The 16,336-nt window shown below is 40.5% G+C and overlaps 1 protein-coding gene across 1 annotated transcript; it reads right to left on the bottom strand.

The window, feature by feature from the left end:
* Nucleotides 1-362: 362 nt before the first annotated feature.
* Smp_059250 (helicase, putative) lies at nucleotides 363-814 on the bottom strand (the record flags this gene model as incomplete). The annotated part of the gene is made up of 3 exons (XM_018792775.1): nucleotides 363-402; nucleotides 519-691; nucleotides 746-814. The coding sequence occupies 3 exons, from the start codon at nucleotides 812-814 to the stop codon at nucleotides 363-365; spliced, it is 282 nt and encodes a 93-aa protein (XP_018644266.1).
* Between the last annotated feature and the right edge of the window lie 15,522 nt (nucleotides 815-16,336).

Raw genomic sequence — 16,336 nt, 5'->3', positions numbered from 1 at the left:
CACAGCTGAGTGTAACTTTCCTGAATGACTATTCTGCTCCGATAGGCATTGCACGACCATAAACTGTATAAGTCTGTATGTCGAGAATGTGTGCAATGACATTGATTAGGGTAGTGTGCATCGAATAATTTTCAACAATCCAGACATCTGAAAATGCATAAATGTCACCGTATGCTTAGAAAAAATTGTGAATCTATCAGTAATATTAAAAAGCTTCAGCACAAACGCAGGAATCGATCGACCAACTTTGATTCAGCAGAATTAATCCAACCCTGCCACTTACCTGTACAACATAGATCTCAATATTTCTGTTGTCATTATAAGAACAGTTGCTTCTTGGTTGATAGTTATATCTCCAGTCATTAGGCCAACATCTTTAAAAATCTCCGAAAATTCGCGAAACTTCTGATTGCTCAGGGCCTTGATAGGCGTCGTGTAAATAACGCGCTGGTTTTGGTTCAGACTTTTAGCAACCGCGTACCTAAGAAATCATGAATATACTGAGCCACATGACTTACTCAGCAACTACGGTTTTACCAGCAGATGTATGGGCAGATACCATAACAGACTGCTCGTTTTCAATACACAGGATGGCACGTTGCTGAAATGGATCCAAAGTAAAGGGATAATTCCTTGCAGGATGTGCAAGATTTTTCAATTCATTGAGTGCACAATCAGCAGGATAGACAACCTAACTAACAATAGTTTCAGCTGTTAACACTAACCTCATGAATGCAACCGCTACCTGATAAAAGCACGTATGTTTGGAACTTTGGAAACTTTTTGAGACATCGTTTAACTTCGATTGAACCATCGGGAGCTTCTTTACATCTTAAGTAAAAAGAATTACCAATCTTAAAACAAATCACCTTTTCCCAAAACGTTTAGCTTCATGAAAAGCAGATGCAACTTCATCCAGATTGATATCCAGAAATTCCATAGTAATTTGTAACTGTTTTGGTTAGCTGGAAGATATTTCAAAATACAACAGTTACACGAATGAAGGCCAATATAATATAAAAACGGCTTATAAAACATATCTGAAAAAATACGAACTGATTTTCGGTGCCATAACCGGTTAGTTTAGTGAGGTTAGCAAATTAAGATAACAAAAATAAGATTTCGGAATCCTGACGACCAAGATGTTTATCCGCAAGCTATCGTACATTTGTACCATTAGTAATCGGTTGGATCGATTACTTGTCTATCATTTATCACACAAAACCTGGTAAAAAATAATAAATGAGCCACAAGACTCAATTATGATATTGCGAAAAAACATGAGAAAATATTTTGAGACTTCACTAGTAAGGATTAAGATAACGACTAGAATAAGAACAAAACTAAAATGAATTTTGTCCTGCGTCGTAAAGCAAATGAGAGCAGAAACCTGAAGCACTAGCATTGGATTCCACTCTGAGCCTCAAGTTATTGAATGATATGACAACTTGGAACCTTCCCAAGCCGTGAAGAATTATTGAGTATTGACACGACAGAACTATCAATCCTAAAAATATCACATCATAAACTGATAATTCGCCTCCAATCAGCCAAACCATCGGCAAATAATACACAGAATTTGGACGTCCATATCGGGCATCTCAATTGATGGGAAATAACAAGAAAACGTAAACCTATGAACGATTACTTAGAGGTCCTTACATGTGAGATAACTACGAACATAATTAATTCCAAGAACTATGGTGCAAAGATTATTTTCTGCAGATGTTGACAAAGATAACTAAGTGGAGATATCAAACACTGACTAAAGAACAGTCAGCAATATCATATGAACTACGCCTAACGTTGTTTAGATGCTTTGCAAAATAAACGACTTCTCAGAAAACTGCTACTCATTCAGAGTAATTCATTTGTCATGTACATTTATTGTACTTCGAAAAAACTATTTTTCGTGGGGGGCCAATCATACTACTCGACTGTCAAAAAATGAACAAATAGGAATGGGATGCTAGGCAGGTTGAAAGTCAAATACTTGAGTCCAAGTGTACTTCAAGCACTGAAATGGAAGATGAAATACAACCATCCCTTTCCACGAAACACGACCCAGAGGATTTGTCACACTAAGCCTACTAGCATAAGAGCAATTGTCTGCAAGATTTCAGGATTAGCTGTCACAAGTTAGGAGACTACACACTTATAACGACATAGCTTTACGGGAACTCCAAACCAGGAAAGAAGCCTAGATAGCCTAAGAAAATACTCGGTGACCTGTAGGTACCATTTGCATTTACTTCAATAGCATCCTCGACATTGTTTAACATTTCGAGCTCTCATAAATACTTGGGAGTTCAGAAACCATAAAATACGTATCCCAACTTAAAAACTATGCGGACTGTATGTACTGTTTGAAAGGCGACTCAGATCAGACTTCAGGTGATTACATCTACTAACCAAGAGATCATCGGCCTGCCAACCATATCCGCCTGAAGTAAGAACTTTTGCACAAATAATCAACTGTCGCGGCCTAATGTTATAACATTGCTATAGCAATTTCGACAGATGGATTTAAAAGACTGAACACAGAGCTCAACTGGTAGAGGACTAGAGTTGACATTTGACCACTTGTCCGCAACCGAGAAGCTTGAGCCTCTTAATTGCATTCATTTACGCGGATACTAAGTTAGTGTCTGCATACGTCAATACCTAAGAAGAGCAGTTACATACTTATGTCTTACATTGTGGAATGAGACCATTTTTTGTGGGCGAATCGCATGCAGAACAGTGCTACATCATAACCACGTAAATGAATCAACACTCCGGAACTTAACTTTGAGCGAGATCTACAAATATCTAACATAAACGAGGAAAGCACGCAGAACTGTAGCGAAATATATTCACACCGGATAGACCAGACTGTGCACTTGAAGGTCAACCAGGTGTTATACTATTGGTGCGCTAACGAAGTCCAACAGCGGTGAAGTCAAACGACCTCCGCAGGACAGCACACTTTCCACTGAGTAGTGCAGTGGTACGTTAATAGAAAACATCCTTAGATAGGTTTAGATAGTTGTGTGAAAATAATTGTGATAAACCTAATTTGTAGTAACTTTTGTTATTATTTGTGATCTTTAAGATTCCATCCAACGCATTCAAACTCTCTATTGACCAAATGATTTTGCTTAGGTTGATTTCCATTTGTAGAGATAGTGGACGCGAACTTACTTTGTGATGAGGTTTTCTTATTATTCGCATTTTTCTTCATTATTTCGAATGCTTTGTACAAGTGATATTATTGGCTGTAAAGATGTTGTTTTAATTTTTCGACCTTGATCTTTTGTTCTCGTTCTGTACTCTCATGACATGACAAAGATTATCTCTCACAAACTCACTGCTGCACACACGTACATCCCATTCTCATTTATTAGCCGTCACGATGACAGAACGCTCATATATTTGTTGTCTATGTTTATATGTCTCACTGATACTCTCGTTACGTGATTACTCTAGTTGCACACCTTTCATCATATCATATTTGCAATCAGTGGCTACTTATAACTGTGGATTACGAAACCGAAAAAAATCGAACAAGCACACTTCTGAAAATCTAACTAGCATCCCATACTTTGCTTTGTGTATAACTTATATTTCGGCATGTTAACAACTTGACTCCCTTTTGTAATAACTTTAACATTATTTTGGGATTGACATGTTTTCTCTGCTATACATTATTCGTGAACAATATTCGCAAGTCGAACTGACTACGGTTAACTAAACGCATGTGAACATATTGTAGCTGTAAATAATTCCCCAAGATCAATAGCTCATTAGGTGTTCGACATTGGATGCTGACCATATTTATTTAGGTGGACTTGTTTAACTGAAGGCTTTCGGTCATGCATCCATACCAGATCACGTTACGAACCAGCGTGGGACACAGCTCCTCCGTTCATTGGCCAGATTAGAGCAAACGCTTCTCGATATATTGATAACGTATCAAATATATCTTTCCGATCTCTTCGCATCTGACTTCTCATTTCGATTGATTGGAGAAAGCTTCGAATATAGGTGTTACTGGTTTATAGTTACAAAACTAGAAAACTAGTCGTATCTTCAGTGATGAGACCGACGTAATCTAGGACACATGTTGTCCTTTCTTGACTTCCGCTTCCTAACTATTTATAAGGAACAAACTTCATGCGTATTTCTTCCAAGGTTACTGCAGATTCCAAGCACAAGTAAAGGAGGATTGAGCATGGGTCAGCAACACCATCCCATAGAAAACAACGTGGCTGAAAAACGTCAACCAGAATAAGTAATTTAAACCTTTTAAACTCTCCTCTGGGAGTTGAAGGACCTTCATCCAGAAGAATTAAGACGCCACATGCTGAAAGCCAACATTCTCTGGATGTCACGAGGCCGGAGTACCTTCTACCAACCAGAGTAACAATTAATATGGGTATATGGAATATTCGGACAATGTGAGAGACCGGGAGGACCAATCAAACAGCTGTGGAAGTGAGGAAAGACAACTTGGTGGTGTTCGGAATCAGTCGAACCCATTGGACCCTAGCTGGACAGAAAAGGTTGGCATCAAAAAGATGCCTTTGTACTCTGATCATGATGAAGAAAATGCTTCGCACACACAGGGAGTTGCACTGATGCTATCCAAAGAAGCACGTTAAGCACTTATGGGATGGGAGTTTCATGGATCTAAGGTTATCAAAGCATCCTTCAAAACAAAAGAAGGCTTACAATGAAAGTTATCCAGTGCTATACACTCACCAATGATTGCAATGAAGTTGATAAAGATCAGTTTTATGAGAGGCTGGAGTCGATCGTAGAGAACTGGCAAGGGAAGGACCTGACCATCCTGATGGCGGAACAAAATATCAAGGTCGTAATCGTTGACACAGGATATGAAGATATCACGGAGCGAGGTAGACTAGAAGAAGCACTAGACAACTGGAGAAACGGTATTACAAAAGTTTGACACATCTGCCTTCGAGACACTGACAGACTTAAAGAACTCAAGACAGCTGTCAGCAGTATGTTCCAAGCCTTATGAGATTTACTCAACGAAGAGGAAACTGCTATGGAAGACAATCGAGATAGGATCAATGAAGTATGCACGAAAGCAAACAAACAAATGGAGAAGAGTATCAGAGTTAACAAGCAGAAATACGTGGGATACGTAGCAACGACGACGGAGAAAAGCTGCTAGAGAAGGAAGTGTGAGAGAACTATACGACAAAACTAAGAAACTGGCAGAGAAATACAGAAAACTAAAACGAAGAAGGCCTAATAATCATGGAGGTTCAAGAGCATCGGAACAGGTGGGTAGGGGTCTTCGAAGAACTCTTGAATGAGCCAGCTCCATTGAGTCCACCAAACATTGAACCAGCACGCACAGACCTCCCACCAACGATCGAAGAAATCAGGATGACCATCAGACAAATAAAGGGTGGGAAAACAGTAGGACCTGACAATATGCCAGTCAAACCACTAAAGTCAGACAGGAATAACTGAAATTATGCTCCATGTCCTATTCAGGAAGATTTGGGAAGAAGTGCAGACAGACTGGAGAGAAGGACATCTCATCAAGATACCGATGAACGGAGATCTGGACAAATATAAAAACTACAGAGGAGTCACACTACCATCGGTATCATGAAAAGTTTCAATAGAGTGTTGCTGAGCCAGATGTGAGAGCCAGTAGACGCCCAACTTCGAGATCAATAGACCGGATTCCGTAGAGGTCGGTCGTGCACAGACCAAATCGCAACACTATAGATCGTTATTAAATAATCAATTGAATGGAACTCGCCACTGCACATCAACCTCCTTGAATATGAGAGAACATTTGACAGAATGGGTAGAAGAACCTTGTGGAACAATCCTCGACATTATGGTGTACCTGAGAAAGTCAACATCATCCGAAACCCATACGACGGACCACGCTGAGAAGTAGTGCATGGAGGACAGCTGACAGACGCATTCCATGTGAGGGCCGGAGTCGAAAAAGGCTGCTTACTCTCTCCCTTCCTCCTTCTCCTGGTGGTCGGCTGGCTCATGAAGACCTCGACATCTGAGAGAAAGCATGGGGTACTATGGACAGCTTGGATGCAACTAGACGATTTGGAAGTCGCAGATGACCTAGCCCATACTCAGCAACACATGTAGGTGAAGACACCCAGTGTAGTAGCAGCCTCTGCACCAGTAGGCCTCAACATACACAAGAGAAAAAGCAAGATCCCCAAGTACAACACGGAGAACACCAACCCAATCACACTTGAAGAAGAAGTTCTGGAATAGGTGGGGACTTTCATGTACCTGGGCAACATCATCGGTGAACAAGGAGGATCCGATTCAGATGTAAATGAGAGGATTGGCGAAGCAAGGATAGCATTCCTGAATTTGAAGAACATATGGAACTCAGAACAACTGTCAACCAATATCAAAGTCAGGATTTTCAATACGAACGGCGAGACAGTTATAATGTACGGAGCCGAAGCTTGGAGAACTGCCGTAAACATCATCGAAGAAGCTCAGGTATTTGTAGACAATTGTCTACGCAAGATATTCAATGTCCGTTTGCCGGATACCATCAGCAACAACCTACTGTGGCAGGGAACAAACCGACTTCCGACTGAATGGGAAATTAGGAACAGACGCTGGAAGTGGATAGAACATACATTGCGAAAATCATCAAACTACATCATTGAGCGAACATTACATGTATCAAGTATTTTAATAAAGACTAGTCTTGTATGATGTACCAAGAAAACCACTCTCAAACCCCTCGTTCTAGTCTTACCTTTCTCCAACCGACCAACATGTCATTATAGGAAACGCATTCAGACAATATGGTTTCATTGAAATATTAGGATAAGCAAGCCCGACAATCACATCAAGGAAGCGACTACGACTGGACTGTTATTACTAGAGTATTCTTGCTGGCGAACCTGTTATTTGACATCAGAAGGACAGGTATATGAGCTCCTTATCTTATCAAATAAATTTGTGCATATATATTTTAGTTTTTAAGTCTCAAATCTATTACTTCTTCAGTGAGCTTTCAACACCAGGATTACTGTAAACCCAACAGTCGCCGCTTGACGGCCCATTTTGGTTGATTGTGGTCACATCAAGTGCTACGTTCAGCGTTTATGTACGTGGTTTGTACGAATAACTGTGGAGAATATCAAACTGAAGCACTAACTCTATGGGTTATCATTACTGGTTTTAACACCCTACAATTTAACGTTAACCAGGAAATAAGTGTTGTTGTGTTTAAGAAGATGAAACTTGAAATTGTTGTGAACAAATTCTCATCATGTGAAATCCTTCGTTTATGTTTTATTCTCGACAGCCTGGAGAATTTACAAGCTGCCTCCTGTTCGTGAATGCTTGTTGCAGGCAAGCTGGATGTGCCATATGTGTTGATGGATAACTAAAAGTCTATATGCCCCCCCGACTTTGCAGCATATTAACCTGCTGGTATGATGACACTGGATGTGGAGCCAGTAATCTGAAGCAGAACTCAGAGGCATCCGCATGCTTGCAAGGACATGACCATTCTAAGCGAGGATCTCAAAACAACTGGGCCTAATAACGATTTTTGTGAGCTATATGAACTATTCGAAACAGAGTATTCCAAAACTAACCAATGAGAGCTCGGCGAACGCTGCCAAAGAAGCTCAAATGATGTCGTCGACATTCATTCGATGGAGCCGGATTCCGATCGTTGAAATAGTTTTAGATCGAGGAAGCCCAGTTAATGCATAGATGATGGACTGCTATTTTTCGAGGCCAGTGGTTTATATCACCACAGGTGACCATTCACACTCATCATCCCGCCTTAGTATACTATATTTTTGGGACGGCCCTGAACTATTTGAAACGCAAGCGAGGTCACCTGTAAGTTTGTTTTATAATTCTTGGTTTTAAATTGTTATGCAGAAATCCAATGTACCTCTCAATTCTCACAACCCTCTGAGAACGGAGTCGCGTCACCTTACATGTCAGTACGCACGACTACTAAGCGATAGCTGGCAATCTACTGTAAACCGAAATTTCAGTGTTTTCTGTTTAATTAGGTTTCATATGGGTCAAAGTTAAAATTTTTCTACGTATTGAAATCGAGAAAACGTTTTCACAACTTACATCAAGTTTCAGTCTAAGCTTATAAGTCATATAACAACTATTGTTTCGCCAAATTTCTGCATTTTAAAATCTAAACATATTAGAACATTAGTAGTTATTATCAACTTCACTGTCTCAGAGGAGAAGAAGCAGATAAAGTCAACTAAAAGTGCCGAACTGTAGAATGTGTAAATAAACAGTCACCAGTTGGCGATTGAAATCCTAATTGTCTGAGGAATCAGAGTATCAAATACTCAAAAGCTTTCGGCTCCTAAATCAAATGAGTAAGTAACCAAAGTAATCCCTCAAATAACTAGGAAGTTAATGTACATCATTGTGAATCTATCAAGATGTTATTTGTTAAGCTAATAACTAAGACAAAATTCATCTTTTAATTGACCGAAAATACAGGTATAAATAAATCCAAGTGAAAACTCAGACAATACCATTATTATTGTTCCTAAAACCACGGTTAACAGTTTGGGAATTGATCACCAAATTAACACTACCTGAAAATTGAAGAAACACTTTGACGTGTCGCACCAGACGTTTGAACTATCATGAGTGCATATGTTTCATTAGTGGTAAAAAATAGAGATAGGGGTTCTGTAACTGCATGTTTAAAGCGGCATCTTTGTGAGGCTGAAAAAAAAAGGTTGTGAAACCCGGATAAAAAACAGACCAAACCAAAGACCGGACGTCGGAAAAAAAAGGGATGATATTGAATTATAGCCACATGAGTGTTGATTCTGATCACATAATAAATGAGAAAACTTACACCAGACGTCGGACACATAGATTAGGTCTAGAAAGTTCAATGCGGGAACACTTCGAGGAGACCGTGTGGCTCGCATACCTATTCATGGTCACTCTGTCTATTCTCCACATCCTGATATGGAATATATTATTCCATCCTCAGTCCGTAAGAGCTTTTCAAAAGTTATTAATAACATCCACCGACTTTCACGATAGGACGAAATAGTATAAACGACGATATGACCGTGCTGAACTTTTGCTTAAGAAGCCATTGTGATAGCCGGATGTATAAGCCCGAATACGTATAGAAATAACGACTGTGATGAGGTTGGTGGGAAATTCCAGTAACAGTTCAAATAATTGCCAAATCCGAATGACATAAAATCAACATGACATCAACGTACTTGTAAACTTGTCCGACGTATATGGTGACGCAGAATGAAAAACGCTTAATAATGGGACTTACAATTTGAGGAACGGTTTACAGAACCGCAGAGTTAGGAAAACGAAGATAAAGACGTAGCCTGTTCTAAGTGATTGCTTGCAATAGTATAGAGTCTAACATGCATAAATGTTTGGCCATGACATTCAGGCCATCCAAAATCGTCGTACTAAGGTTGAAACCAGCATGTTTCACCTAAAGCCAACGCATTTTCACATAACAGTATGTCTTCATGATGAAGTTGTTAGATATCTCAAAGGAACGAGGGGTTTGAGAGTGGTTTTCTTGGTACATCATACAAGACTAGTCTTTATTAAAATACTTGATACATGTAATGTTCGCTCAATGATGTAGTTTGATGATTTTCGCAATGTATGTTCTATCCACTTCCAGCGTCTGTTCCTAATTTCCCATTCAGTCGGAAGTCGGTTTGTTCCCTGCCACAGTAGGTTGTTGCTGATGGTATCCGGCAAACGGACATTGAATATCTTGCGTAGACAATTGTCTACAAATACCTGAGCTTCTTCGATGATGTTTACGGCAGTTCTCCAAGCTTCGGCTCCGTACATTATAACTGTCTCGCCGTTCGTATTGAAAATCCTGACTTTGATATTGGTTGACAGTTGTTCTGAGTTCCATATGTTCTTCAAATTCAGGAATGCTATCCTTGCTTCGCCAATCCTCTCATTTACATCTGAATCGGATCCTCCTTGTTCACCGATGATGTTGCCCAGGTACATGAAAGTCCCCACCTATTCCAGAACTTCTTCTTCAAGTGTGATTGGGTTGGTGTTCTCCGTGTTGTACTTGGGGATCTTGCTTTTTCTCTTGTGTATGTTGAGGCCTACTGGTGCAGAGGCTGCTACTACACTGGGTGTCTTCACCTACATGTGTTGCTGAGTATGGGCTAGGTCATCTGCGACTTCCAAATCGTCTAGTTGCATCCAAGCTGTCCATAGTACCCCATGCTTTCTCTCAGATGTCGAGGTCTTCATGAGCCAGCCGACCACCAGGAGAAGGAGGAAGGGAGAGAGTAAGCAGCCTTTTTCGACTCCGGCCCTCACATGGAATGCGTCTGTCAGCTGTCCTCCATGCACTACTTCTCAGCGTGGTCCGTCGTATGGGTTTCGGATGATGTTGACTTTCTCAGGTACACCATAATGTCGAGGATTGTTCCACAAGGTTCTTCTACCCATTCTGTCAAATGTTCTCTCATATTCAAGGAGGTTGATGTGCAGTGGCGAGTTCCATTCAATTGATTATTTAATAACGATCTATAGTGTTGCGATTTGGTCTGTGCACGACCGACCTCTACGGAATCCGGTCTATTGATCTCGAAGTTGGGCGTCTACTGGCTCTCACATCTGGCTCAGCAACACTCTATTGAAACTTTTCATGATACCGATGGTAGTGTGACTCCTCTGTAGTTTTTATATTTGTCCAGATCTCCGTTCATCGGTATCTTGATGAGATGTCCTTCTCTCCAGTCTGTCTGCACTTCTTCCCAAATCTTCCTGAATAGGACATGGAGCATAATTTCAGTTATTCCTGTCTGACTTTAGTGGTTTGACTGGCATATTGTCAGGTCCTACTGTTTTCCCACCCTTTATTTGTCTGATGGTCATCCTGATTTCTTCGATCGTTGGTGGGAGGTCTGTGCGTGCTGGTTCAATGTTTGGTGGACTCAATGGAGCTGGCTCGTTCAAGAGTTCTTCGAAGACCCCTACCCACCTGTTCCGATGCTCTTGAACCTCCATGATTATTAGGCCTTCTTCGTTTTAGTTTTCTGTATTTCTCTGCCAGTTTCTTAGTTTTGTCGTATAGTTCTCTCACACTTCCTTCTCTAGCAGCTTTTCTCCGTCGTCGTTGCTACGTATCCCACGTATTTCTGCTTGTTAACTCTGATACTCTTCTCCATTTGTTTGTTTGCTTTCGTGCATACTTCATTGATCCTATCTCGATTGTCTTCCATAGCAGTTTCCTCTTCGTTGAGTAAATCTCATAAGGCTTGGAACATACTGCTGACAGCTGTCTTGAGTTCTTTAAGTCTGTCAGTGTCTCGAAGGCAGATGTGTCAAACTTTTGTAATACCGTTTCTCCAGTTGTCTAGTGCTTCTTCTAGTCTACCTCGCTCCGTGATATCTTCATATCCTGTGTCAACGATTACGACCTTGATATTTTGTTCCGCCATCAGGATGGTCAGGTCCTTCCCTTGCCAGTTCTCTACGATCGACTCCAGCCTCTCATAAAACTGATCTTTATCAACTTCATTGCAATCATTGGTGAGTGTATAGCACTGGATAACTTTCATTGTAAGCCTTCTTTTGTTTTGAAGGATGCTTTGATAACCTTAGATCCATGAAACTCCCATCCCATAAGTGCTTAACGTGCTTCTTTGGATAGCATCAGTGCAACTCCCTGTGTGTGCGAAGCATTTTCTTCATCATGATCAGAGTACAAAGGCATCTTTTTGATGCCAACCTTTTCTGTCCAGCTAGGGTCCAATGGGTTCGACTGATTCCGAACACCACCAAGTTGTCTTTCCTCACTTCCACAGCTGTTTGATTGGTCCTCCCGGTCTCTCACATTGTCCGAATATTCCATATACCCATATTAATTGTTACTCTGGTTGGTAGAAGGTACTCCGGCCTCGTGACATCCAGAGAATGTTGGCTTTCAGCATGTGGCGTCTTAATTCTTCTGGATGAAGGTCCTTCAACTCCCAGAGGAGAATTTAAAAGGTTTAAATTACTTATTCTGGTTGACGTTTTTCAGCCACGTTGTTTTCTATGGGATGGTGTTGCTGACCCATGCTCAATCCTTCTTTTGCTCGTGCTTGGATTCGGCTGTGACCCTACGATTGCCGTAGGCGTAGCAAACGTAAAATTATAACATATAGTAACTATTTGATCTTGCCTAGAAACCGGCATGCCTCATGTAACAAACTGTTATTTAAGAATAAATTATTATTATTATATTTCTACAAGGGCAGGTTCACACCATTTTTATAGGCATTATCTACAAGTTACAACATATACTGTTTCACAGTATGCGCCCTGAGTAGGGTTGTTCCATAAATAGAATCTATTAAAGTTAATAGCGGTTGATTGGATCTGTTATGCAACGTGGACGCCATGCCCCTTTGGAAACTATTCTTATGAAAACACATTATATCTGAACGAATGAACTGTTATCATCTTTTATAGATTATAATTACTAAACAACCTTGCTTGGGATGCATACTGTGAACCAGTATATGTTGTAAATTGTAGATTATGCCTGTAAAAATGGCGTGTACCTGCCTTTGCATAAATGTATTATTATTAAAGGTAATAACGGTTCATTCATTCAGTTTTATTGTGTATTCTTCAAAATGTTTTGCAAAAGTGCATGGCGTTGTCGTTACACACCAGATCTAATCTCGTCAAAAATTGCATCAGGATTTTGATCGTGCTAAGTATTTATGTAATGCAGCTTTTTAAGTTTATAGTTGTTATAAAGTAGGCTTGTGGAGCGCCTTGTTCGAACTTTGACCTTGGGAAAGCGCGTTCGTCGAGCTTGTTCCAGATGTCAGAAGTTACATAACTTCACCCTAAGAGCAAGATTCTGAAGAGAAAAAAAGAAAAAGAGAAAAAAGAAACCGAGGAGCAGCAAGGCATTTGGATATGAACGATAACCAATGCTTAACATTCATTAGTGGAACAGACAGAGGTAAGATAAATTATTAGATTAAATTGATACTATCTCATGTTGCTAGCGTGAAATGTGATCGGGGGCTCCAGAGGAGAGAATGTAGTAATAACGAACAATGAGTTGTGATATTTATCAAGGTGGAGTAGGTTCGAATGAAGGAGGGAAGTCAAGGTTGGAATGAGGAAGACTGTTCATTAGAACAGAGAGTGCATATAGAGAGTAGAGTGTTGAGTAAAACAACAACCATATCCTTTACAGTCTGCTTTTTTTTCATCATCCGATGCCTGCCACACAGTTTTCTTGTAAAAGTCCGAGTTAGCATGGTAAAGGTTGTCTTAGTAGAATAGTTAATCCAGCACAAAAATTAGAAACATGAGTCTGAATGGTGAGTGTAGGAGAACAACCTCAATATCACAGATTGATTGACTTGTTCTCATCCATAAAGAGCCTGATACAAACAAAATGTTCTGCCCCACAAACACGGGTGGATTGAAATCATCGCCCTCACCATCAGTGCTTGCTGGTCAGTAACACCACCCTCCCTCCTTTTGTGATGTTAGGCTCATTTACGCTTATTTTTGGATACATACCATACCTCACACAATGCTCTGTTTCACATCCTGTTGGAAAACACTATTTCTAAAGTACCGTGTTACAAGCTTATCAGACAGTTACAAATTATGGACTGTGGGTAAGGCTTCGATGCAATGTTTTTATTGACTATATAGTAAAGTGTAGGTTACGAATCAGAGTATAGGCATTAGGAAGGGTATAGTGTAGGATATAAGTACTCATCATGTATCGATAACGTCGAAGCACACTTTTCGCCGTATTGCAAATGAAATGTTCAACCTAACTTTAATAGTCGTGATTGACCCCGTGTTCTGGAATAGTGGTTGTTTTATTACTTCAAAGTGTTCAAAGAGGTCGGTGTTTTTATTCTTTTAAAACAAAACTAGATATTATGTCTCCATATCTTAAGTGAGAACAAATAAAGTTTGTTTAATAACTCCTTGTAATGTTATGGAATCTTGTAATTATTCTCTGAAGAAGTTGGTGATGTTCAGTCTTAAAACAAGTGGATGGCGAAACAATCACGAGTTAGGCGAGAAGTTAGAACGGATTGTATGGTAAATATGCTTACTGCTCTCTAGGACCATTCTACTTCAACACTTCTCTGAGGTGGCTTAGACTGCCTGATAGATGTCATGTATAAGGAAATCTGATGTGTTTAATAGGAGTCAATCATATAATATGTAGAATTACGGAAGGTCATTCACCCCTGAATATTTTCATATGTATATATATATATATAGGTTCCTACTTGAAGGCTCCTGTGATCATTGATATTAGACACATATGTTTATAAAAGCTATTTTCAATCTTTCTACAAACGATTGAACCATTCGATGATTGCGACGCATGCCCATCGCTCGTCAGAACGAGCGACTTGGCATTTAAATGTAATTTCCTTGATTGGTGGGTACACGGTCTCTGTGGTGCTGCAGCACCTGAGCAGTACTACGGGTTCATGTTAGGTCGCCTCTGTCCATGGTTCTGGTACGTTTGCGTCCATGATAAAAATATACATCAACGGAACAAACTAATGAGAAGTGTGAAATCCTATTGAAAACAACTATATCAATCCTCCTCAATATATCCAAACTCGCTCGACACACGCTAAGCCGAACACGCGATCATATGACCCACAACTCCAGCTCATACACCAACAAAATCGTTGACTATCGCTATTTCCCTGGCGTCTGTTAACAGTTAGAAGCAGCGGATTTGCTTTGAGAATGAAAATGGTAACAAAATAGCTCTCAAAACGCTAAAAACTGGAAACGAAGACGTTGAATAAACCTTCCTTCGACGGAGAGTAGCTCAATGGAAAGTAGACCAGCCTTTGATGAAGGAGAATGGGAAAAATACTGTATAATGCTGAGAAAGGGTGCCACCCGTGCCAAACCACCCTGTCTGTACAAGTGCCAAAACCTCGTAAAGGGAAAATCCACTCCATCAAGGGTAACTTTGATCTCAGAACACAGTACAGTAGAAATAGCAATTGCATCCTAACTGAAACATGTTTAGGACCGAACATCATAGATAAAGGAGTGAGCTCGCGATGGGTGATAGCTTCGTGATGCAGTAGGGTAGATAAAACAGGAGGTGGAGTAGCGGTACTTATTCGAATCCGCTTCACAGCCGTAAAACCAAACACTGTCGTATTAAATGGGGCGACGGGATCATGCTGGTGTTGTTTCAATGTGAACGGCACAAAGTAATTGGTTGGAGGAATATACCAGCCTCCCAGGGATTCCGATACTCGGAACGATGAGATAATACAGGTGATACTAAAGCTATGGTAACTAAGGTCTGGTAGAAAACTACTAGCCGGAAACCTCAGCTCTCCATCCTCACAGTCATGTTTAGCATGGTCACAAACGAGGCGCTTCGGACGGACAAGAATGTTCCCTACCCCAGCTACACCGAGGGAGACTACACAACCACGAACGACCACGGTCAACAGGTTCAACATATAAAAGAGTAGTGGAGGCCAACAGTCGATGCCCACTGAGAGATATTGAAGGAACGCTATCCAACACAACATACTTCACACAGAGTACACCCGGAAGACGAAGGTCCTGGGTTAAGCGAGACACTGAACGATTGACATAGACCGAACAGAGAGCCTAGTACAAACAGAAAGTTGTTCAGAAGGATTCCGGCAGTAACTCCTGCTTGGCGTTGAGAGATGGATGCAACGTGAACGTTCACAAAAATAGCAGATGTTTTCAGGTCAAGTCAGCTTCGAAAATCCAAACTAAACGCAAATATTTCTACAGATACATGACCAAGAGGAAGCTTACAAATCAAAGGATCTTTACCATATAAAAACCGAATAGCAAAGATCCTACTAAATTAGAGGTAGCAGAGATCTTTCATGTCGACTTCATAGACCAACTACTCTAGGAACCTGCAAGCACTGAACACTTTTCAACTCTGGCGTTTGGGAAATATCCGACCAACTACCGTGTTCGCATTAGAAAAACCCAAACCCTTATGTCCTGTAAAGTCACCAGGACGTGACAACCCCCGCTCAGTAGTCTGAAACAGTGCTCGAAGCCCATCAACACACCAGTATGTAATCTCTTCAGGCACTCATTAGAGTTACACCAACTAACATAATGGAAACCGACCATTGTCTCTCGAATCACTGAAGGAAGGATAGAAAAGACCAGGCCTGTTACAGACCAGCCACATTAATTCCAACACTTCTGAAAGTAATTAAAGGACTGGTCAACAAGCATAAAGGGGAATACATGGATATGAATAATATCG

Source organism: Schistosoma mansoni, assembly GCF_000237925.1.
Source record: "Schistosoma mansoni, WGS project CABG00000000 data, supercontig 0129, strain Puerto Rico, whole genome shotgun sequence".
Taxonomy (NCBI): domain Eukaryota; kingdom Metazoa; phylum Platyhelminthes; class Trematoda; order Strigeidida; family Schistosomatidae; genus Schistosoma; species Schistosoma mansoni.
Note: the sequence above shows the minus strand (reverse complement) of the source record. Positions and strands in the feature narration are given on the sequence as shown.